This window comes from Photinus pyralis, unplaced genomic scaffold, assembly GCF_008802855.1.
Source record: "Photinus pyralis isolate 1611_PpyrPB1 unplaced genomic scaffold, Ppyr1.3 Ppyr1.4_LG2, whole genome shotgun sequence".
In the NCBI taxonomy this organism is placed as follows: domain Eukaryota; kingdom Metazoa; phylum Arthropoda; class Insecta; order Coleoptera; family Lampyridae; genus Photinus; species Photinus pyralis.
This window is the reverse complement of record NW_022170403.1, coordinates 31,020,401-31,044,645: the sequence shown is the minus strand read 5'-3', so window position 1 is coordinate 31,044,645 and position 24,245 is coordinate 31,020,401. Positions and strand designations below refer to the sequence as shown.

Genomic DNA, 24,245 nt, shown 5'->3' with positions numbered 1-24,245 from the left:
AAAAGTTATAGACTAGAAATCAATTTCGAAAAAAAATTCAAAGGGCTGTAACTTTGGAACTAGTAGCCCAATCTTGGAACTGTTTGAAATTATGGATTCTACAGGCGACATTCTATAAGAAAAAATTTTTTCCGGGTCGATCTGAGACAATTTTTTGTGAGGGCCTCAAAAAAAGGCAGTGTATAACCTTCCTTTTTTACCAAAAATCGACTGCACCAAAATTTCTCGGGAAAACACTTTTTCTTATTAATTTTGGTGCGCAGAATCCAAAACAATTCGTACTTTTTCGATCAGACTTCTCAATCAAAAGTTATAGACTAGAAACCAATTTCGAAAGAAAATTCAAAGGGCTGTAACGTTTGAACTAGTAGCCCAATCTTGGAACTTGGGACATTTTAATTTACAGAAGTTATATAGGTTTCGTAACTTCTTGTATTAAAGTCATATGAAAAACCTGTCAAGTGTAAAGTAAAACATTAAAACTCATACGAAAAATATGTTGGTAGTAAATATCATATAACATATCATATAAAAAGTCATGTGAGATATATTATAGTGTAAAGGTACTTTAACAGACAGAATTCGTCACTCGTTTTATTTTTCAGGGTAATAGTGACTCGTGTTTTAACTTTTAACCAATCACAGTGAAGGTTAAACTGTTCCTATGCTTTCTACCGCTATCTTCTTAAAATGAATAGCGTTATAGTTCTATAGGTACTAAAAAAGATTCTCAAAAACTATAATGCGCAAAGATTTATGTTTACGGCTCATTTTAGCGAATGATGAAAGGTACGATGTAGAAAAAACATTTTAAAAAACGTAATTTTTGAAAACGCTGTTAGACCCTCCACTTTTTAAAAATTTTTTATAGCTTAACCGTAATGGCGCTAGCTTTAATTCAAGTGGCGCAATTGAGCGCATAAGCAAATGTATCAGGTGACCTAGTTACAAGCGACAAAATACGTACTGGGGGGGCTACGTTCACTTGGCCCCCCCCCAAATGTTTTTTTGGATTTCTAAAAAAACGATAATAGCGCAAGAGTTATTATCGGTGGCGGATATGAGCGCATTCATTTTAAAATAATACGACTATCAAATTTCTCAGTGGGGGGGGGGCAGTTTAACGGACCCATTTTTTCACATACTATAAGGCCATACCCAGGTAAGGCTCGTTTGGTATATTGGTTTACACGTTTATTTTCATTTCGAGTTCTAGTTATTCATAAAAATGAAAAAATGCTTTAATCAATAGGGGTATACTTAAGTATCTGAGTGATATGCGTCCCTTAAATCGTGGAGAACACAAATTTCGAGTTTTATTTTAAGACGAACTGCTTGTTACACCTCGGTAAAAATAAAGAGAATTTGGAAAATTATTTAATGCAAAATAAACTCGTGTTTACCACGATTTAAGGGACGATATGTCAATACAGGGGGATAAATTTAGGAGCAATGAGCATTTTTCATTTTTATGAATAACTAGAACTCGAAATGAAAATAAACGTGTAAACCAATATACCAAACGAGCTCCTGGGTATGGCTATAGTACGTGAAAAATCAAATTTTGAACCTGGTGATTTAGATTTGAATTTATTCCAAGTGTCCATGTTTCAAATTTCATTTAAATACTTTCATAAATAAAACGAATAGCGAAAAGGGCACTGTAAATATTGAATCGATTAGGCCCAACTTTTGGCATTGCGTATTATACAGGGTGTCAATTTTAAAGCTTGCAGTCGGCCATATTTTCCAAACTAAAGAAGATATTGAAAATCGCGCAGTACCGTTTCGGGGGTATCGAGGGGGAACCAGAATGACGTTATTATCCCCACCCCATTAACCACCCAGACCCCCCCCCCTTCTTCAAAAATTCTAAATGGCAACCCCGTACTTGTGACACATCGTTGGAAAGCTACTGAAAAATGCTTTCCAGTGGTACCAATAAAGTCAATATTGATTAAGACAACTTAAAAAAAATTTAATAATTAACAAAAATAAATAAATGTTACAATAAATGTTGAAAATGGTTGCCATTATTGGCCAAACAAAAATAAAGTCTGTTTTCAAACTCTTTACGAACATTATTGAAGGTCTCTTTAGATATAAGACGACATCCTTGAATAATTATTCTTTCCCGTAGTTCTGCAATTGAAGCTGGTTGAGTTTTATACACCACTGATTTTAGGTGACCCCACAGAAAAAATCAGAAGAAGTAAGATCTTGGAGGCCATTCGATTGGACCTCTTCTTCCAATCCATTGGTCGGGATATTGTTCGTCCAACTATTGTCGAACTGGAAGGGCATAATGTGGAGGTGCTCCATCTTGTTGAAAATGCAACAAATTTTCGTTTAGAAATAAATTGTCTTGCATGTCTGATTTTCCAACTCTTCAACAATCAGCGGTTGTATGATATTATCCAATAGTTCGCCATAAATGTCACCATTTAAAGTTCCTTCTATAAATATCGGTCCAATAATGGCATCCCCCAAAATACCCGCTCAAGCATTAGTTTTTTTCTGGATACTGAGTATGTCCTTCCCTAAAGATATGCGGATTTTCTTCACTCCCGTAACGAACGTTTTGTTTATTAACATTGCCGTTCAAAGAGTAAGTACATTCGTCGCTAAAACAAATGTTTCTTACTTAATTCGTCTATCTGGGTCATCATCCCCAAGTTCTTGAAGTATTGAAGTGGTGAAGTTTCAATACCCGCCTAACTGATTCATGGGATGGTCCTGTCTCTTCAGCTGCCCTACGAGTTGACATTGAGGGATTTATGGCAAATTATTAAATTTTTGTTAAATTGTCTTAATGAATATTGACTTTATTGGTACCACTGAAAAGCATCTTTCAGTAGCTTTCCAATGATGTGTCACAGGTATGAGGTTGCCTTTAGGATTTTTTGAAGAGAGGGGTCTGGGGGGTTAAGAGGGGTGCGGTGTTGTCACTCATAACGTTCATTCTGATTTTCAATATCTTCTTTAGTTTGGAAAATATGGCCGACTGCACGTTTTAAATTTGACACCCCGTATGACTAAAGCTATGCCAATGTTGAATTTCATGCAATTCTAACATGCACAACTAACGCAAATGTCAAAAGAGCCCTTATTTTTGGCGCATTAGGTCCTTAGGGCGAAAACCTTTTTACTTGTTTACTTACATTGCCAATTCACGAACTCTGATCTACAAATTTGATAAAGAATCTATCTGCAAAATTTCATCGTCCATTCGTTTTCGAGATATCGTGCTAACGGACAGACGGACAGGCACTACAAAATTTTAAACTCTCTAGAAGGTCGTTAGTAATTGAAAAATGTTGGTTATTTGAAATATTTTCGACATCATTAAGTTACTACTTAAGTAGCGAATTTCATAAGCTGTCATATTATGTAATATACAGGGCGTTCCTTATGAAAAGTTACATTTTTGCTATTATCTGAAAAATGCGATGTTGTTTTGTTTTAATTTCAGATTTAGATTCATTAGAAAAAATACACAATTTTGGTAATTTAACCGTCTTTCTAACAACAACTAAGAAAGTTAGCAATAGTACCGTCTTAATTTGAAACAGACTGTATACAGGGTGTTTCATGGGGAATGGTACACACATAATAACATAGTATGTTATAGATTTGTTCATTTTAAGCAGCAAGTGCCTAAAAATATGTTCTCAATTCTCATAGATAACTGGGAGACTAACGTATGTACCATTCCTCACGAAACACCCTGTATGTACTTACTTAATAATAGTGTGTACTTGTAAAACAATTTTTTTCTTGAATTATCCTAGAAATCCAAAAATATAACAAGAAATTATCTTATCTATAATTAGACCCTTGGCACTCTGATGAATAAAAATCATACATTTTGGTCAAATAGAAGCATAAAAAAACGTCACGCTTTAAATAATCGTTTGATGCGACCCGATTTGAAAAATCATTTTTGGTTGTCTGGAAAACAAGCCAAAAGTCAAAAGCATTTCTCGTGAACTATTAATCGGTTCTGAACGTATTTTTTTAAATGAAGGTCTTTCCGAGAGCTTTCCATTCGGATATTATAAATTTACATTTCTTGTTTGTATTTTGGAAATTACCTATTCCATTTGTTAACTACGAAAATTCTTCGGAATTGCCTTCGGTTGCCTTTGTTGTATGACCCACTTGTTTACATTGATAGCATCTAAATTTGAAAATGCTTGTATTCAAAATGCTAAAACAAATCATTCATTTTTTTGAATTAATGCTAAATCTTGGCACGGAAGTAAACATATATCTTTTTCCAGACTGCCAACTTTGGCTCTAACCCGGAAAAAGATTTTGATCGTCTAAAGCAATTACAACCAAACAAACCAGCGATGGCCATGGAGTATTGGGGTGGCTGGTTCGATCACTGGTCCGAAAAACACCACACAAGAAAAAATTCGGACTTCAACAACGTCCTCGAGAGGATTCTGCGGTATCCCGCCTCTTTCAACATCTACATGTTTATAGGTGGCACAAACTGGGGCTTTCTTAACGGAGCTAATATTGCCGATGGTAGTGTTAACAATAAGGGTTATCAACCGGATACAACAAGCTATGACTACGATGCGCCCTTAACCGAAGCCGGCGATTATACGGAAAAATATATAATGGTTAAGGAACTTATAAAAAAATTCAGCAAAGTGAATCTTAATACCCCACAAGCTCCTTCAATTACCTTAAAAATTGCGTACCCCACCATTAACGTAACGGGACAGTTAAAACTGAAGGAAATTATTGACAGGGTACCAGAGAAGTTTGAGTCTCCAACCCCGATTTCCATGGAACATCTTCCGATGAATAACGGGGCAGGTCAAAGCTACGGGTACATTACTTATAAGAAGGAGAATTTACACATACCAGCAAATTCGGTCCTTACCATTGAAGGGCACGTGTGTGATACTGTAATGGTTTTGGTAAATGGTATGCTTGTTTCCAAACCGTTAAGAAGTGCGGTCGATTTGAACGGTTTTGGGTACTGGAGAATTGCTAACGGAAAGCTCCATTTAGGAGTTGAAGATGTGCATAACGCAACTTTAGAGTTAGTAGTCGAAAATTGGGGGCGAAATAATTTTGGGTACTTAGAACAATTTAATCAGTACAAGGGAATATGGCAGGGAGGCATTTTATTAAACAACGATAAGTTATTAAATTGGCAAATCATTCCCATGGAATTCAAAAGGAAGTGGAATGACAACTTAACAGGATGGCACGTTCCTGAAGCTTTATGGTTGGCAGGCCCTTCTATGTATAGGGCGATGTTCGTGGTAAACGAACTCGCCGATACATTCATAGACATGAGGAAGTGGGGCAAGGGAATTGTGATCGTAAATGGTTTTGTTTTAGGGCGATATGCATCAATGCTGGGTCCACAACAAACCTTGTATTTGCCGGCGCCTTTATTACGAAAAGGAACGAATAGTATAATCGTATTTGAACATTTTACGGCGAGCGAAGAAATCGTTTTCTCCAGCCAACCAATATTTTATACTCCTGCGATTAATGGAGATGTGCCGACTGTGATAAAACAAAATTAACTATATATAATCTGTAACAACACAAAAAGATGGCATTAAAAATACATTTTTATTATAACCCAAAATCTTATTATGTACCTTAAATATAAACTAAAAATTTTTATCAAGATTTTTACTATGGGTTTCAATGGCGTTTATTTCTATCTATGAATATAAGCAGAAGTTTTTGAGTGACAATAAATCGCGAATGTTACCGATATTATTCAGTTACAGGTTAAGGATCTGTGAGAATATTAGCAGAGTGAGTTCGATGAAAGTTTTTAATCAGTCAACACGAAAATCAGTTTTAATATAAACTTACAACGACACATTTCTTGAATTAAATTTTTGACATATTTTAAAATTACTTATATAAGCTGGCGCTGTATGAATATCAAACTTGATTATAATTATATTCCAACAGCCCCATTTAATCTAGTGAAGATACATACACAAAACTTGTAAACTAAACTACTTATAAACATATATATTTGAAATTACATACATCCTAAATAGTTAACAAAATATTTGTGTTTTGGCTCTGATAAACCTTTTGTGAAAATATCAGCTGGCATCTGATCTGTTGAAATATACTCTAAGCATATCTCTTTTCTTTCAACTGCCTCTCTTATAAAATGATATTTTACATTTATATGTTTAGTTCTATTAAGAAATACAGGATTTGAAACCAACTTCTGCGCACTTTATCATTACATAACAAAATAGTTTCATCTATTTGTAAAATTTCACCAAGAAAACCTTTTAAAAATATAGCTTCTTTAGTTGCTTGACAAATAGATACATCTTCTGCTTCGGTACTAGATAAACTTACTGATGCTTGTTTCTTTGATTCCCATGAAATTGCCCCTCCTGACAACAAACACAAATAACCAGTATATGATTTTTCCATCGATTAAATTATTTCCCCAATCAGCATCACAAAATCCTTTGTTTTCCAAATTACCTTTTTTGTAAATTAAACTCTGATCAATATGGTCCGTTTTAAATACCTCAATACCTTTTAGCATGTTGAAAATGAGTATTTGTGTAACAAGTATTAGACTGACTTAGATAGCTTACAGAGAAAGCTATATCAGGTCTCGAATTAACTGCTAAAAACATTAAAGAACCTATAAGACATATGTAAGGAATACTTTTATCACATTTTCCTTTTTCTAACTTTAGCCTTGGTTCGATAGGAGTTGAAACTGGTTTACAGTCTTTCATACCAAATCTCTCTAACAAATATAAGATGCTTTTGATTTACTCTTAATTCCTGCTTACTTTTATCTAGTTAAATATTTAAACCTAAACATTTCTTGACTTGGCTCAAGCCCTTAAGTTTAAAATTCTCTGATAAAACACCCTTTAATTTAGCAGCTTCACCAGCATTATTATAGAAAATCAAAAAATCATCAACATACAAGGCAATAACAACAATTGCTCCTTCAATTCTTCATATTCATATTTAGACTTTTTGTAATCCAATTCTGTCAAAGTTTGTTCAACTCTTAAATTCCACATACGTGAAACTTGTTTAAGCCCATATATGGTTTTGTTTAACAAACATACCTTATTATTTTTAATATAACCCTCTGGTTGAGCCATAAAAATTCTTTCGTTCAAATTACTATTAAGAAGAGCTGTGTTAATGTCTACATGATCTACTTCTAAATCAACACTTACCGCTATGGCAAAAAGCATACTTAGAGTTTCTAACAACTGGTGAAAACGTTTCTGTATAGTCTATTCCATACTGTTGAGTTAAACCACGAACAACTAGTCTGGTTTTATATCTCTTCTCACCCTTTGAATCACACTTTAATTGATAAACCCACTTGCACTGAACAATCTTCTGATTTTCTGGTTTTTCGACTAATGTCCATACTTCATTGTTTATTAATCACTCGTACTCTTCATCCATTGCTTGTCTTCATTTTTCTGCATCATCACGACTCAAGACCTCAGATACAGTGCTTGGTTCTTCATTCATCGCTTCCGATACCAAATACAGTACATGGTCTGTATAAGTTTTTTTCCGATCTTCTGAGTTGTACATCATTTTCTTGTGGAACATCCACTTCCAGATCATCATCAGATTGTGCATCAGAATGTATATCTTCAACTTCTTCCTCATGCACCTCTTCTATGTGAGCATCCTCTTTTTGAAAAACCAGATTTCTGTTCCCCTCATCACGATCATTTTTCCTAGATTGAAATTGATATTCGAAGAAAACGACACATCTAGATTTGATGATGTGACCTGATTTTTCAATATCAAACAGACTGTAAGCTTTACTATGTTCATCGTAACCCACGAACACATATTCCTTGCTCTTTGGATCGAATTTCTTTCTTAATTGTTGCGGTATATTAGCCTGTGCTATACAGCCAAAAACTTTTAAATGTTTGAGATTAATTCTCAATCCTGACTATTTTTCTTCTGGCGTACATCCTTTTACAGCTTTGTGAGGTGATCTATTCTTCAAATAAACTGCGGTGTTGACAGCTTCAGCCCACATCTTTTGATCTAGATTTGCCTCAAGCAACATACATCTAGCTTTTTCTACTATCGTCCTATTTGTCCTCTCTGCTACACCGTGTGACAGTGGTTTGATGATCAATACCTTTTATTTTGAAGTAATTTGTGAAACCTTAACATACTCTGTTCCATTGTCACTTCTAACCTCCTTAATTCTCTTACCCGTTTGATTCTCAACAAATATTTGAAATTGTTTAAAATGATCTAGGACTTGACTTTTAGATTTCAAAAAATATACAAATACTTTTCTAGTATAATCATCAATTAGTACAAAAATGTATCTTGCCCCACTCCAAGAGGAAACTGGCATAGGTCCACATAAATCTGTGTGTACTAATTCTAAAATATCTGTAGCTCGCTTAACCTCCTGTCTTATTAAACGATTGCCTCGCCTGCTTTCCCAGCAAACACCTTTGGCATTGGTCCCCTTTTCCATTGCCGTACATTATGCCATCAGCCATTCCATTTTTTCAATAGCTGCATACTAACTCGATTGAGATGGCCTAGTCTCTTGTGCCACAATTCTTCAGAATTTGAATTTGCCACAGTAAGCAAACTCTGCTGCTCAAAAACGTCCAACTCGTAGAGCGGTGAGTCGCATTAGCCACAACCCCTCCTTTGACTTGGAATTTTTCATTGTCATAAATAACACATTTATCTTCATTCCACAGCATGTCCTTTTTCTACCATTTTGCTCACCGACAGTAAGTTAGCCCTTAATTCTGCAACATAGACGATCTCGGATATTGTTTTGTTACCTGACTTGGTATGCACTTGAGCGTTTCCAATATCTGCACCAGATATCCTTTGATTGTTAGCAACTACAATCTTGGAATCTATCAGATTTTCAAAATCTTCAAGACAATCCCTTTCAAATGTCATGTGTGTGGTTGCCCCTGAGTCAATGTACCACTTCTGAGAATATTGGACACTGTTGTTGGTAACAGAAGTCTGCAATGCCTTCTCGGATTTGGCATGATCCTTTTTATCTTTTTGGTACTTACTCTTTCTCTCATTAGACTTTTTATTTTCTTCTGAATTTGAGCTCTTATAGGAACACTGATTTTTATAATGTCCCATGCCTCCACACGAATAACATCTTACTCCCGATTTACTACCTTTCTTCCATGTCTTTTTATTTGATAACAAATCAACTTCATGATTTTCCTTGTTGTATTTATCATCTTGAAGTAATTTAGCTTTTACACAATCACTTGTAATCGATTCAAAACAATTTTCAATTGCCATTACCATGGGTTCATATTCTGGAGTAAGGCCACAAAATAACACCCAAAAACTCATCATCCACCGGATGTTGCATATCTTGTAACTTTTGAGCTTGTGTCATCCTCTCTGGATAGCCTTCTATGCATCCCCAAAGAACTTCATGCATAAGCGCCATTTTTATCCCAAATTTCCAGCTGTTAAAATTCTCCCTGGCGACTAATTTCTCGAATCCTAAGGATATACTCGAGTGTTGTGCCATTTTATACAAGTTTTCTGAACTTAACACTTCTCTGATGTATAACGTTGACTTTCGCACTAACTTATTTTTCTATCGATTTACACTAAAACGCACACGCACTTCATAATCTGGGCGCATAACCTGTGAGAATATTAGCAGAATGAGTTCGATGAAAGTTTTTAATCAGTCAACACGAAAATCAGTTTTAATATAAAGTGTCTTCATGAATTTGCAGTTAGGGGAAAGTATCACTTTCAAAACTTGTTGTACAAAGAACAATATCCTCCTAAATTAGAAACTTCTTTTGAAACTTTAGAAACCTTCTTTGGAGTGTCACAAGAAATCCTCTGGAAAACCTTTTTAGGAGTATTTTGTAAAATATGGAAAATCACTTCCATGTAAATAATCTTAGCGGTCGTTCTAGAAAAGTGGACTAAACATTCTTTAGTTAGTAATAAGTAGTCTCTTTTGAAAGTATTTTTAGAATTGCCTTCTGTCCAGGGATCTTCTTAGAAATAGTTTTAACGACTTGCTTAGAAAGCGTTCTCGGAATCTTTAACACATTATTTTCGTCATCTTCTTGAGGTCATTTCAAGAGTCTTCCTCAAAGTGTGCTTAGGAAATGTTACCAGAACCTTATCAATTTTCTTCTTACGTGACATTTTAAAAATTGGCGTAGAACTCTTGGAAAACCTGAATTGGATTCAAAAAATAATCTCCATAAAAATATTGTAACGTAAATTTAATTACGCCGTTTATTTATTTACAAATAATGAACAATAAATTTATAACAGTATTGAAAAGAATGGATTTATAACAGCAAAATTTATTTGTCACTTACGTATACACCATTTATGATTTCGGCGTTGAAAGTGGAACTGTCAATTCGATTTGCTTATATAGCTACCGCCCCTTATTTCATGAAAAATCTCGAGCGCTTCCGAAGGCATCCCACTATTCTACGTTTTCGGGAAAACACGTCATATTTCTCGAAAAGAAAACAATACGAGACGGATGGACAGAAAGTGTAATAAAGAAGTCCAGTTTAAAGACTTCCGTTTCTTAGTATTCAAATTGAACCCGAATTCAATGTAATTCCAGTTGAATTTTCTTGTACAAGTCGGTTCCCATGATCACCATAACAAAGGGGGTGAAATACTAAGTACAAATAAAACAAGTAATTACCGGTGTTTTTAAGGACTTTTTTATGTGCACATATCTACATATACACAGACTTACATTTCCATACGTGGTTTGATTTCTCTGTTATAATTTAAAATACAATGTTGTCACGTTCTTGTAACTAAAAATGATAAATGTTGCATAATTATAAAGTACAATTGTTTAAATAATTAAGTTTTTTTGGTTATTTAACGAGAGCGTCGGTAGTGGTGTCAAAATTTCAGAAACTTTATCCGTCACAGATCTTAAGTATGTAGGTAGGGTCGTAGTTGTTTTCGATGTAACCCTTTCAAAAAATGGCCTTTTGTATAATCGATGCGCTTCAGCTCTTTGGTCATCGGTAACGACTTTATCATCCAAATGAACCAACGTTGGGAATAACGAAATCATAAATAACCTAATAAAAATAACGTTACTGTTTGTTTTCCAAAAGTCATCTCTACCTGTATTGTAAATACTCATAAAATGTTCCGCCGTTAAGGTACGACGGAGCCGCTGGGTTCCCCATTAACGACAAATGCCTTAAGTTCGGACAAGCCTGTTGTAACCTCTTCGCCCATGGATACAGTTCGGCTATCTGCAGTTTTTGATAGTTATATGTAGCTTTTGTTGATTAATTTACCTTGCAATGGTTCATCCATAGCAATTCCAATTGGGGCATGTAAGGAATGTGCGTTGTTGAGGTAATATTATTGTGATCACAGATAAACATTGTTAATTGTTTGAATTCTCCCGCAAAGTCAATATTGCTATAAAAAATACAATTAATGTAATTGTTTCGAGAATAACAAATAACACCAAATAATACCAAATTAATGCAACTAAGATATCCGCTGTAACAGTTAAAATCGAACAGACTGTGTACCTATAGTATTAATAATTAGGTATCTGTTTTCTGGCAAATATACGATAGATGAATTCTTGTAGTAGTTTCAATCGCATTTAAACTTACCAATAAGACAACAATAATCAGCATTTCCATTTATGAGCTTTTAGATTTTGTAAACTGAATCCAGCAAACTTACAATAAAAACTTTCCAACCGAATTGGAAAACTGATTTATGGTGCCGGAAATAATCTAATAAATACACCTCGTGCAATGAAAATTGTCTGAAAACTTTTTGTATCAACTAAAATTTCCACCTCTTACTAAAAAGTTTACCCCACTTTTACGCGTGGTGGTTGATACCTTAAAAAATTTTGATAGTATGATAGGATATTTAGATCTCATTTCATTTTCAAATCATATCTCACATTAATTTTGATCTCCATCACCATCAGAGGTGCTTCGAAACGTGCCTGAACTGGTTACATATAAGTATGCTGACATACATTTTTAAAAGCACATCCGTTACATTGAATGGGTATATTTTCATAAGTAATAACGAACGAGTTCAGAAAATAACAGGCGAAATCAAAAGTTGTGGTTAGCGAATACAAACTTGAAAATAATGTTAAATTTAGTCACCATTTGATATAAATTTCAAGTTTTAGGGGAGGTCCCACCTTGTATTACTTACTCAAATTCATTGTGACTTATATCCAACGTTTTAATAATGGGCGATAGTTCATGTAGCAGCAATTTTGGTATTGAGTGCAGCTTTTCATAAGCTAGCGATAGCCGATGCCTTGGATCCGTATAAAATAACTCATTTTCTAAGGTAGCAAACGATTCAGACTTCGATTCGTTCTGGCCTGTAAAATAAATCAAATTAAGTGCTACAATGATTAGTTAGTCGGTAAGCACACTAATTTCTCACACGGGACCCAAAATAAGCTCAGTTTAGCTTCAGATCTAGTACCACAGACAACATATACTACAGACGGTCAATGCAATGCTATAGAAATAAACGCAACACCTAATAGAGTACGGTTAGTGTGTTGTCTACCTTGAAGCAGTCGAAATAATTTGTCGTAAAATGTGGTAGACGCACAGAAAACTGTTGTGTGTGGTAAAAGTGTGTAATAGATGGAGTCATTTTTGTAAAAATAAAATACATATACTCAAACCTTATTTCCTCGGCTTCAGAACGCCGGCCTTTACGTAGATAAGATAAGCGCTCACTTCAATAACATCATAAATTACATGAAATAGGATACATTTTAATTCTTCATTTTTCTCTTTTCTAAACATTTAAAAAATTGATGGAGCGGGTTTGGTTATACAAGGGCGGAAACTAAATTTGGCCTCCAAATATAAAATTATGTGGTTGGGCAAGGAAAGATTTTATTAGAATAATAAACATAATTTTTGTTTTTCCATAATAAATATATTATTATACCGGGTGGTGACTTGAACAACGCCCCATAGGAATTGCAATAGTAATTTTTTCATTTCTGATTATTGACTTCTCTAATTATTTTAGAAAGTCTATTTAGGTTTTTTGTACTTTGTAGAGAAAAAAATTACGAATCCATGCATACTATAGCTTTTAATTTTCTGAACTTTGAATCCAAGAAATTGGATAACTAAAAACTGGCGCTTTTAAGAAATTCAGTGGTGCCATGGCAATTTGAGATCAAACATGGCAAATGCAGGCGCTTTTGTTTGATTTCCTAACTCCATGAAATTACCGACTTTATAAACGCGACAGTTTTTAATTTTTAAATTTTTACTGATTCTGAATTTATAAAATACGAAACAAGAGTGTGTACGGATTCGTTTATAAAATTCGAGGTAAACCTTTCACTCACGCCTTTGACGCTCCGGACGAAGGCGACGACGGGCGATTTCAGCGCCCCCCAGACTTGGCGTCCAGGACCTGGGCCCCCCTCGCACGGCCTTGCCTACCTATATGTATCATCACAATTTTTTTTGATTAGGGGAGGGAGCACTTAACGAACTTTATTTATTTTATGTCAATGTGTAGGGTCAACATAGTCCAGTCAAATTAGCTCCAAAAGTATTCTAAACTGGATGTTGGCATTTCACACAACGAAACCAAGTATATTCTATGTAGTTCCCTGTCCGGAAGCTCCCGGAACATATTGCTATACACAAAAAAACAAGAAAAAATGCAGTTTTTTTCGCATTTGACTTGCAATTATCTCGTCAACTATAACTATTGTTCGAGCTCATAGAAATGAATTTGTTTAGAATCGAATTTTCAGTTGGTACAGAACCGTTCATTTTTAAATGTTATTGTTTTTTCTGGAAAAATACAAAAAAAGTAACCCAAAAATTAACATTTGTTTTTGTTGATACGCCCTTCTCGATGCTTTGTCTTTCAAACTGGATGACTCCCAGAGCGTTTTCAATATTTTTATGGATGGTGGAACCGTAAAACAACCTATTCCAACAATTGTCTGTTCTCCCGATGAGTTTTGCAAATCGACGGACTGTGGAATTAGTTTAGTGGAAACCCCAGAAATAGAACAAGAAAGTAACTTTATAATAGGCCCTTGGCACTCTGTTTAATAAAAATCATACCAACTGTATCTCTATCTGATAGGAAAATCGATTCTAAACAAATTCGTTCTCTTCACTTTTTCCGTAAGAGGAATAGTTAACGAGATACCTAATTAAGTCAAATGCGAAAAAACGACATTTTCCCATTTTTTCTTCGTTTTCTTGTGTATAGCAATATGTTCCCGGAGTTTCCGGTCAGCTAGACTGTCATTTACGGATTCAGGGGATTTTTTGCACACAATATACATGGTTTCGTTTAGTGAAGTAACAACACACTAAACCGGTAGACAGTAATAGATACAAAATTATAAACCATCTCGAGGATCGCTATTAAAACTTTGCTTTGTGACAATTTTCGTTGGTAATTGCACAAGTGCATCAAAATGCTCTTTTAACAAATTATGAAAATAACCGAACGCAGTTTTTTACTGATAAGATACTTGAATAAACAATTAAAAAGGTTTTCGCCCTAAGGCGAGTAACGTCAGCGCATTTTCCATAAATTGATCAATACTTCCCCAAAAGACCATACCTATGTACGCTATGTTTTTCATTACTAGAGGCATATTATGGTTAAAATTTTAAAGAAATATCTTCATAAATAAGGAAGTTGACATTTATAACTGCGCAGTTGATATTGCGCGTCCTACGCAGATTTTCTTTGACTCAGGTACCAGAGCGATGCGACTATACCGAATGCAAAAGAACGAACTACTTAAATATCTTGAAAACTGTGGCCTAGGACAGTCGGATGGACAGAGAAAGTGGCTGCAATAGCGCACCCAACTTCGTTGGAAAATGCGCTAAAAATTATTAGGTTTATTTTGATGCACGAGTGTAATTCGGGGGAATATTTCCCGAATAAACATTACAAACTCACCTTACCTACTTATAAAATTCCCATGAAATGTGCAATTATCGCAGGGCTCTTTCGTTTTCTACAATGCAATTACCTACCGCTGTAATTGACCGATAATTGCACACCCACACCTCATATGGGATTTATTACATATGAGGCAAATATTCATTCGAACATTGCTTACGTTTAGGTTTCCTTTATCCAAGTTAAATGAAGTTAAATTGCTGATTGCAAGATTTATTCCACAAACTGAGAGACAAGTAGGCAAGGAGGGTACGTAGATATATAAACACACAGGGAGATTACACTTTTTTTTCGAGAATTCGAAAAGTGGTGCAAGTTATATCATTTCTTATGCACCCAAACACAACGAGTAATACGTAATTGCGAATATGAAGTGATATTTGCTTTGTATGTGTACCTGCAAAGATTATCAGCACTTCGCCCAGATGTAAATATGGGGATTTCTTGTGGGACAGCTTTCTAAAAATAAAGTATCAATACTTCTTTCCCATGACAATTTGCAAAACCATTCCAATAAAAGAAATCTGTAGAAGAACCAACACATTGTTGTATACGCTAATAGATGGAGCAAAATAGAGGGATAGCAGGTTTTTAAATAAGGGGACATCTGAAACAAAACTAGCGTGCTTTTTCCCCTTAAGATTGACCGTCTGTAGTATATGTTGTCTGTGCTAGTACTGACTACATATACGTGATAGTACGAAGCTCTGGCTAGGACACATAGGAAATTATTTTGTAAATTACAGTTGTAACTGGGAATTAGTTTATAATTTACAGTTGTAATTGGGAATTACACTAATTTACAGTTGTAACTGGGAATTATGCTAATTTACCGTTGTAACTGGGAATTAAACTAATTTACCGTTGTAACTGTCAAGGATAATTCCCAGTTACAACTGTAAATTAGTATAATTCCCAGTTACAACTGTAATTTACAAAATAATTTCCTATGTGTCCTATCCAGAGCTTCGTATGATAGTGATTTTGCAGTAGGTTTTTCGTGCTTCACTTGAAGTCGAATTGTAAGTACTCGTAACTCCGAAGAACTCAAAATATCTAGATACCGAATCTACCGCACAGATAGAACTGCGAACATTGCATCAGGAGGAGTAGCCATCATTATACTAAGCACAAAATCATAAACCATGAATGTCAACCACTAACACTATTATTCTTGGAGTACTTCCGTAAACATCATATGTGTTATAAGGAACCCCACAAAAGGCTTCTAGACATCTCAACAGACGAAATCACACTACTCATTGGAGACCTACACTCCAAAAAACGCCATTTGGGAATGTAGAACATTGAAGAATTTTAATTAGCAACTTCTTCAACAGGTGCTCACAGAGCTATAGATTCGGACCACCACCTATCATTTGTTGCCTAATAAGTACCACCATTCAACTGCAATGCGTCATTGAGACCATTGAAAGAGATCACGGATCCAAACAATTTACAGCGACTCAAGCCATTGATCGAGTGTGGACCAATGGTCTGAAATACATAATCGCACTACTTCAAATACGCGACTACATCAAATCCATACTATTCTTTCGCCTATAAAATCGTAGCTTCGCAGTCAAAATTCATGCATCCTAGTTGGGGTTGGAGGTTGGAAATAGGAACGAAGTAGCTTTTCACGATTTTTTCCTTTATTAGAACCTTACACTATTTTTTACACTAAATGGACTGTACAGGGTGGCCATTTGAAAACGAAACAGAGCCTATTTTGGGGACCTCAAAACATTTACGAAAAAATCTTTGGACCCGTCAATTTTTGATTCAGGGGGGAACCATTTTTTTGCAAGTTTCGCCCCCCTGAGGGCAAAGTCATAGCGGGGATGACAAGCGCCCCCAAAATTTTAAATCGAATAGGGGGTCGAGTGATACCTTATTTTGAAGGTTTTATTTTAAGTTCTTAAAGCTCTCATTTGTTTGTCACTTGCGCCCTTCAAGAAAAAAATCAAAAATTATCTCACCGAAAATGCGTTCTATTCTATTGATGAATTCGTCCGTGAGTGCAAATCTATTTAACAAATTTGTTTATGTTTTGTGATTTTTTGTCTTTTTGTAATGTAATGTCGTTTTATATGTACATTTATATTTTTATATATCTATAATTCAAATTGGCATGTTTTTATATATTATATTATTTTTTTATTAATTGTTTTGTTTTAATTTTATAAATGATTTCTTAAAATAATAATAATAATAATAATAATGCGATTAGTTAACCAGGCTAGACCTGAGTTCTCACAAGATACACCGACCATAATAATAATAATAGTCGTTTATTGAGTTGCCGTTTACAAGTTTATGATAGTAACTATAAAATAATTTATGTGACAACCCAAAAGCGCGAAGTTCAGATTGGTACGGCATCCATACCATCTGCTCTCCCACTTAACCCTTTTAAAATAAATTGTTAAATTATTTATTAGTCCAGGCTATACACGGTGTCCATTTTTCGAGTGCCACTATGGGGATCTCACTTATCTTAAGAGATAGAAAGTTGGTTAAATGGGGGAAAAGTTGCCAATTTTCGTGCTGAATAAGAATCTGAAAAGATATTTCAAATATCTTCAATAGTTTTGAAGATATCTCAAAAAAACAAAAATTTCTGATTTTCGTTTTTATTTTTTTTATTATAAACTAATCGTAGTAGACATTTCTAATTAACACATTATTCGGACACTTTTTAATGGAGATTTCAAATATGGCATTCTGTTTTTAATAACTCTCCAGATGACGGAGAAACACGTGGCAACTTTAGTTTTTCTTATGGGCGCCATTTTGAATTTTCACATTTTGAGATTACGTCTTTTTTTCTCTTTACAACGATATATCACACATGGTGGTTCAGTATCACATTTTTCCTAAAAATACAATTTTTAATTTTTTGAGAAGAGTGCTTTGGAAAAACAAAACGTTCTTTTGTTGTGAACAAAAGGTTGACTTATTTCATGTAGTGTCATTTAGGTTTATGCTAGTTGTATTGCGAAAATGCCTTTTTCAAATGCAGATCAAAGAGATATGATCCAAATTTACTACACTTCTCTTCTCATCGAAATGCCCACATGACTGCTGCAACATACTTGAAGCGTTGCTGCATAAAAACTTGGGCGAATATGGTTCTTTTAAAAGATGTAGACAGCAATATGGTGATAGACCCAATGAATATGAGTAGGCAATTTTGCAAGCGGTTGAGATGAAAATCGAATTTCTACTTCTCTGACAACTAAACGCTGCAACCAGACAGATGGATCAAACTGTCAAACTTTTGTTGACAACAAAAGAACGTTTTGTTTTTCCAAAGCACTCTTCCCAAAAAATGAAAAATTATATTTTTAGGAAAAATGTGATACTGAACCAGTATGTGTGATATATCGTTGTAAAGAGAAAAAAAGACGTAATCCCAAAATGTCAAAATCCAATATGGCGCCCATAAGAAAAACTAAAGTTGCCACGTGTTTCTCCGTCATCTTGAACGTAATTAAAAACAGGATGCCATATTTGAAGTCTCCATTAAAAAGTGTCCGAATAATGTGCTAATTAGAAATGTCGACTACGATTAGTTTATCATAAACAAATTAAAAACGAAAATCAGAAATTTTCGTTTTTTTGTCATATCTTCAAAAGTATTGAAGATATTTCAAATTTATTTTCAGATTCTTATTCAGCACGGAAATTTGCAACTTTGCCCCCATTTAACCAACTTTCTATCTCTTAAGATAAGTGAGATCCCCATAGTGGCACTCGAAAAATGGACACGGTGTATAATATTTTTTGACAAAAAAATCAGTTACCGGATGAAACCGGGTTTTTCAGGCAGGTGAAATGAAAAGAAATTGGGGAAAAATAATTAAAACAGCTGAATCTTTCCGCGGGTGAAATCACGGGGGTTGAAAGGGGTGGAAAGTGGTGTTTTGCAAATTGTGGCAAAACTATTAATTTTAGACGAAAATGCTAAATATAAAAGTTATAGAGATTAAAAAAATGAGCAACTTTTGTATCTGCACTATTTTCACATAACCTCCAATTTTCTTAGAAAAACCGGAAAAACTGTTTTTTTCGTTTTTTATTCTTATTTTTGCGAAAAAATGTCGTCGGGGTTTGAAATTTGGAGGAAACATAGCTTGTTATATGATAAAAAAGAAGATAATTTGGGCCTGTAAAGTTGAACCGTTTCCAAGATCTCACGATTTCTGAAAAACAACACCTCTTTTCGAGGGGATGAAAAATCTATTTTTTTTCATCGTACAGAGGTGTGCGGGGTAGCAAAATTTTCGGGAAGACTTATATTTTAATAAACAAAAATAAACAAATATTATTCCTATAGCAAAAATTCGAGAAAATCGCCATAAACTGGAAAAACAGTTTTAAGATATAGACGGTTTTTGCCATGATAAATCAACATGTTGGATGCTAATAAAGATTTTTTCGAAATCTGTCTTCTTGCTTCTTTAATGTTTGCTTAAATATTCTCTTTTGTTATATTGTGCTCAACTGTTTTAGTTAAAACATCTTTATTATTTATTTTTTCTGCAATAAAAGCAATTCGAAATAAAATCGGATTATCTTGCTTCCTGATCCCTGAACAATCTCTTTTTGTTCACTGACTCTTCTTCCTGCCTGTTTTATAGCTGATGCAATTGCGTTGGGCCTGTTGAAAACTTGCAAAGTCGGAAATAAGAACGTTAGTTTTACCGGCCATTGACCAAAGCAAATGATTTGAGATGTCAAACCTGGAATAAACTTTATGAGGATTTTATTCATAATTCCTATAAAACGATCAACAGGACCAGCTTAATCCCATAAGCTGTAAAACAGGCAGGAAGAAGAGTTATTCAACAAAAACAAATTGTTCGGTAAGCAACAGAATTCGATTTTACTTCGAATTGCTTTTATTGCGGCAAAAATGCAGAAAAAATAAATAATAAAGATGTTTTAACTAAGGCAGTTGGACACTGGGAAATAAAAGAACATATTTTAGCAACATTAAAGAGGGGAGAGAAGACAGATTTCAAAATCTTTTTATTAGCGCGGATCCAATACGTTAATTTATTTGCAAGAAAAGCTATTTACCTACTATCAAAAACGGTACCTATATCTTAAAACTGTTCCCCACGTTTTTGCCGCTTTTCTTAAAATTGTTCTATTGGAATAATATTTTTGATTTTTGATTATTAAAATATAAGTCGTTACGAAAATTTTGCTACCCCACGCACCTCTGTACGATGAAAAAAAATAGAATTTTTATCCCCTTGAAAAATAGGTCGTTTTTTTCAGAAATCGTGAGATCTTGGAAACGGTTCAACTTTACAGGACCAAAAAATTATCTTCTTTTTTATCATAAAACAAGCTATGTTTCCTCCAAATTTCAAACCCCTGCGACATTTTTTCGCAAAAATAAGAATAAAAAACGAAAAAAACAATTTTGCCGGTTTTACTAGGAAAATTGGAGGTTATGTGAAAATAGTGTACATACAAAAGTTGCTCATTTTTTTAATCTCTATAACTTTTACATTTAACATTTTCGTCTAAAATTAATAGTTTTGCCACAATTTGCAAAACACCACTTTCCACCCCTTTCAACCGCCGTGATTTCACCCGCGGAAAAATTCAGCTGTTTTAATTATTTTTTCCCAAATTCTATTCATTCCACCTACCTGAAAAACCCGGTTTCGCCCGGTAACTAATTTTTTTTGAAAATAAATTATTTTAGAGCTATTTAGCCTGGACTATTATGGCAGCTAAGACATATTGGAGAAACAAGTAAAAGAACAGATAACGCCATTAATTTATTGATTCTGCAGTAAAGACTTGATGTAAATGGAATTTTTTAGTAGTTATTGCTATTAATTTTAACAATTTTGATGGTAATCCAAAAGTGTGGGAAAATTCTTTGAAAAAAGTGGTAATTGTTCCGCGAGCACCAACAAGTAGTCCCATGCTGGGGGGTAGTCCTTAAAAAGGATTACTGCACCTCTATCCTTATGTGTCAATTTAGTCCAATTAATGTATTCTTGATCTTGTAAAAAGGATATTATATACTTTACGGGCTTGTTCAGGAAGACTTCATCCATTAAATTAAGCTTTTTCAAACATAATTTCTTTTCATCTTCCAAATTTCTTTTTTTATAATAATTTCTTCATTAGAAAATTGCAGACGATTATATTAATGTGTTGTAAATAAGCCTCCCAACCAGCGTAAAACAATTGGAGACCTTTTATATTTTTTTATGCATATATCATTGCATTTGGTAAGTCAGAAGGAAGGTCTAACATTTCTTTTAAAGCACAGCGAACCATTTTGTCAATGTCATTAAGAAATTCATTGTGCAACGTAATTAATTGCAGTTTGGAAGTTGTATGTTAAAGTGGGTCAAATATAGGAAATCAGAATTGTTAACTTTTGAAAATCCTTAAGAAAATGGTGGGAAATAACGGTATCCAGCTTTGTTCCCAATTTTTTAATGATTTCTGGTGGATTAAAGGTAATCTAGTTATTAAAATTGACTCCTAAATATTTTATAGTTTCATTTCTGTTCAGAGATTTAATTAATAATCCATTTAAGTTAATCTCTTCTTCAAACAATTTGCGTTAATATTTATAATTTTGGTTTTCTTAACATTTAAATTCAATCCAATTGCACAAAATAGATGAATAGCGGTTTCATAAAATATCATAGCGGATTCTTTTGATTTCCCAATCAATACTGTGTCATCAGCAAATCCTAAGTTGATTCCTTTAGTAAATTAAAGAAAACACAATTCTTCGTCGATCAAAAGATGAACAAACAAAATCGGTCCAATAGAAAATTTTTTACAAGCGACCAAAGAAATCCCTTAAGCTCCCCGTCAATTCCACGGAAATCCCTGAAATCGGATAAAATTTCTTATAAATCCTCAGAAATCCTTTCGAAATCTTCTTAAATTCTTCCCCATACTTGCTTTTGACACTCCAGTCCAATACTTTACTAATACCGCCGCTTGTCACGCACCTTCTCACAGGTATTATAAATTAATAACAATATTTTCGGTTGTTATATTTCAAATACTGCGTGGCAATATTGAGTAAAACAATTAGAAGCTAACGTTTATTTTTGAACGAGCCAAAGAAAGCTATTTCAGTGACAAAATAATGCAATTGGAAGGTAGACAAGGAAACTCAGATTTTGAGTTTTTCCATGTGAGAATGGAAATTAATTTAGAACACAATCTCATGGGTTAAAAAATTGTAGTTCACATTTCATATTTTATCAGGAACGACTTCATTCGGTACGGCAAAACAATTATTGAAAGGTAAAAGTGACCGCACGTGCAGATAAGCGCATCAGGTGATTAATCTCTACCTGCTTACGTTACCGTCCCTCCATCAAAAATATAACTTATAACCAAATCATTCGATCGTGTTAACGTAAAGTGCAGTGCATCTTGTGCGGAATGGTCTCCAAAAATTCCAAATGGTTCGAAGGAGAGTGCCTAGTACCGAAAGTAAGAAGCTAAGGGTGAATTTGACAAGCACAGATTAGGTACCGCGTAACATGCAGTAAGTAATTTGGATTTTTACATTTAAACATTGGGCATACCATGAAAAATGATTTTGGAGTTGGACAATAGGTGAAGGGTGACTAAATATTGTGTATGGAAATTTACCTCCACACATGTAACTGCCGTTAGTTTCAATCAATCATTTTCCAAATCAAAAATTTATACACGACAATTACAATCATCTTATCTATCCAAGTCTAAAGTTGGACATGCGTAGTCCATTGCGTCGGCGGCGTCGGCATTTTAAACAGGTGTTTAGAAATCTGTTGATAATTTAATTCTTAACAAAAACCACACTTGCCTTTTTATTAGCTTTAATTGTAATTGTCGCAAAATTGTCCCCAAAATAGAGTCTGTTTCGTTTTCAAATGGCCACCCTCTATAAGTTAAGTATCTTGTTAACAGTGCCTTGTATAACAGTGTAAACGTTGAACAGGCAAACGCCTAAATAAATAAATAGAAGAAAAATTGAAAAAAGTTACAACCATACAAATTATGTGCATAATTATGGCACACAATTTTGGGGACTCCATATAATAGGGGTTGGTGCGACGTAAGTTGTGACCTCAATATAGTGGTTGAAAATTTTATGCTTACGATACAAATTAGAACAAAATTATGACACGAAAATTTGTATGAATTTGTATACTCGGGGCAACTCCAAAATTGATTTGAAGGTAATGGTACAAAATTTGTTACGCTAAAAATTAGTACAAAATGAGTACAAAATTATATGGGAAATCTGTATACTTGGGGTTATGGCGTGAAGTTGCAGCCCCACTGTAGATTTGATGAATTCGGGGAAATGGCATATCGCTCAGAATACTAGTTGTACGTTCTTACGGAGATTTTTATATTTTGGATTACGGACTCAAATAGGGACCGGAGGAAGAATGAATGGTAATGTAGGAAACGTGTTTGAGAACTATATCTCGGCAACTAGAACGAATAAGTACTTACTTAACAAAACTAAGGTACTGAGAGATGTCATATCAAAAATTTCAATATCTTCGTCTATGGTATCAAACTGCTGCGTTGAATACGGTTCATCCAGATCAACAACGTGGAAGGCATCGTCGTATTCACACCTAAAAAAATCCACACGTAGGGAAAATACCCATTGCCGAGAAATATTCCAAGTTTTAAAGAATACGTACTGGACCATTTTCTGAATTACTGACGAGGGCTTCAAATTCAAAATTAAAGTACCTAAGTACTTACTCATTACAACTGTCCTCCATTATAATTATCAGTTTATATAGTTTCCTATATACATATGCATGTATATAACTCACTCAATAAACGTAGGTAATCGCACAACTAAATCAAAAGTGTAATTTTCTCAATAATCGGGCAAAGATAAATTATAGATAAGGATTTAATTCAATCGCTTTACAGCAGTAGCATACTCAAAGGTTATGATGATAATTTTTAATAGCTCGACAATGAGTTAATTTCGAAACAAAATTGGAATGCAAAATCAAGTAAAAATTTGTTACTTACTTATTGATGTGAATTTAAGAAGTAAAGGTCACTTGCTTCTTGTTGGTAATTCAATATGTAAATAAGCAATACGAGACTTGTAAGAGTTCCCCTCTTCTTCGTCGGTTAAAGTTCATTGCTTTGTTTGAGAGATAATTAACAGTTGGGGGGGAAACCTGACAATAATT

General features: G+C 34.2%; 2 protein-coding genes across 6 annotated transcripts; one reads left to right on the top strand and one right to left on the bottom strand.

Annotated features, from left to right (window-relative positions):
• Positions 1-4,277: 4,277 nt before the first annotated feature.
• LOC116164846 (beta-galactosidase-1-like protein 3) lies at positions 4,278-5,661 on the top strand (the record flags this gene model as incomplete). Its single annotated transcript, XM_031479074.1, has 1 exon — positions 4,278-5,661. A coding segment is annotated over one exon (1,281 nt), but the record flags the coding sequence as incomplete, so codon positions are not given.
• A 4,610-nt stretch (positions 5,662-10,271) lies between these two features.
• LOC116164844 (leucine-rich melanocyte differentiation-associated protein-like) lies at positions 10,272-24,220 on the bottom strand. 5 transcript variants are annotated; one of them, XR_004144012.1, is made up of 7 exons: positions 23,733-23,875; positions 23,536-23,663; positions 12,247-12,421; positions 11,349-11,475; positions 11,170-11,303; positions 10,784-11,123; positions 10,272-10,702 (listed from the first exon to the last, which is right to left on the bottom strand). XR_004144012.1 is itself a non-coding variant. In XM_031479072.1 (7 exons), exons 2-7 carry the CDS (start codon positions 23,814-23,816, stop codon positions 10,889-10,891), a joined length of 819 nt encoding a protein of 272 aa, XP_031334932.1. In that variant the 5' UTR covers positions 23,817-23,895; positions 24,079-24,173; the 3' UTR covers positions 10,726-10,888. The 5 variants fall into 5 exon arrangements, 4 of the variants coding, with proteins under 4 accessions (XP_031334932.1, XP_031334931.1, XP_031334933.1 ...); XM_031479072.1 differs by lacking the exon at positions 10,272-10,702 and adding an exon at positions 24,079-24,173 and having other exon boundaries at positions 10,726-11,123; positions 23,797-23,895; XM_031479071.1 differs by lacking the exon at positions 10,272-10,702 and having other exon boundaries at positions 10,726-11,123; positions 23,733-23,751; positions 23,797-23,815.
• Positions 24,221-24,245: the final 25 nt, after the last annotated feature.

Bases quoted from the DNA above. Each gene is read 5' to 3' on its own strand.
- LOC116164844 (XM_031479070.1), bottom strand. From the start codon at position 23,800: ATGAGTAAGTACTTAGGTACTTTAATTTTGAATTTGAAGCCCTCGTCA. The intron at 12,422-23,535 runs GTAAGTACTTAT...TTTATTTTACAG, and splicing joins CAGTACCTTAGTTTTGTTAA to GCCAGAACGAATCGAAGTCT. The intron at 11,476-12,246 runs GTAAGTAATACA...TATTTTTTATAG, and splicing joins ATAAGTCACAATGAATTTGA to CAATATTGACTTTGCGGGAG.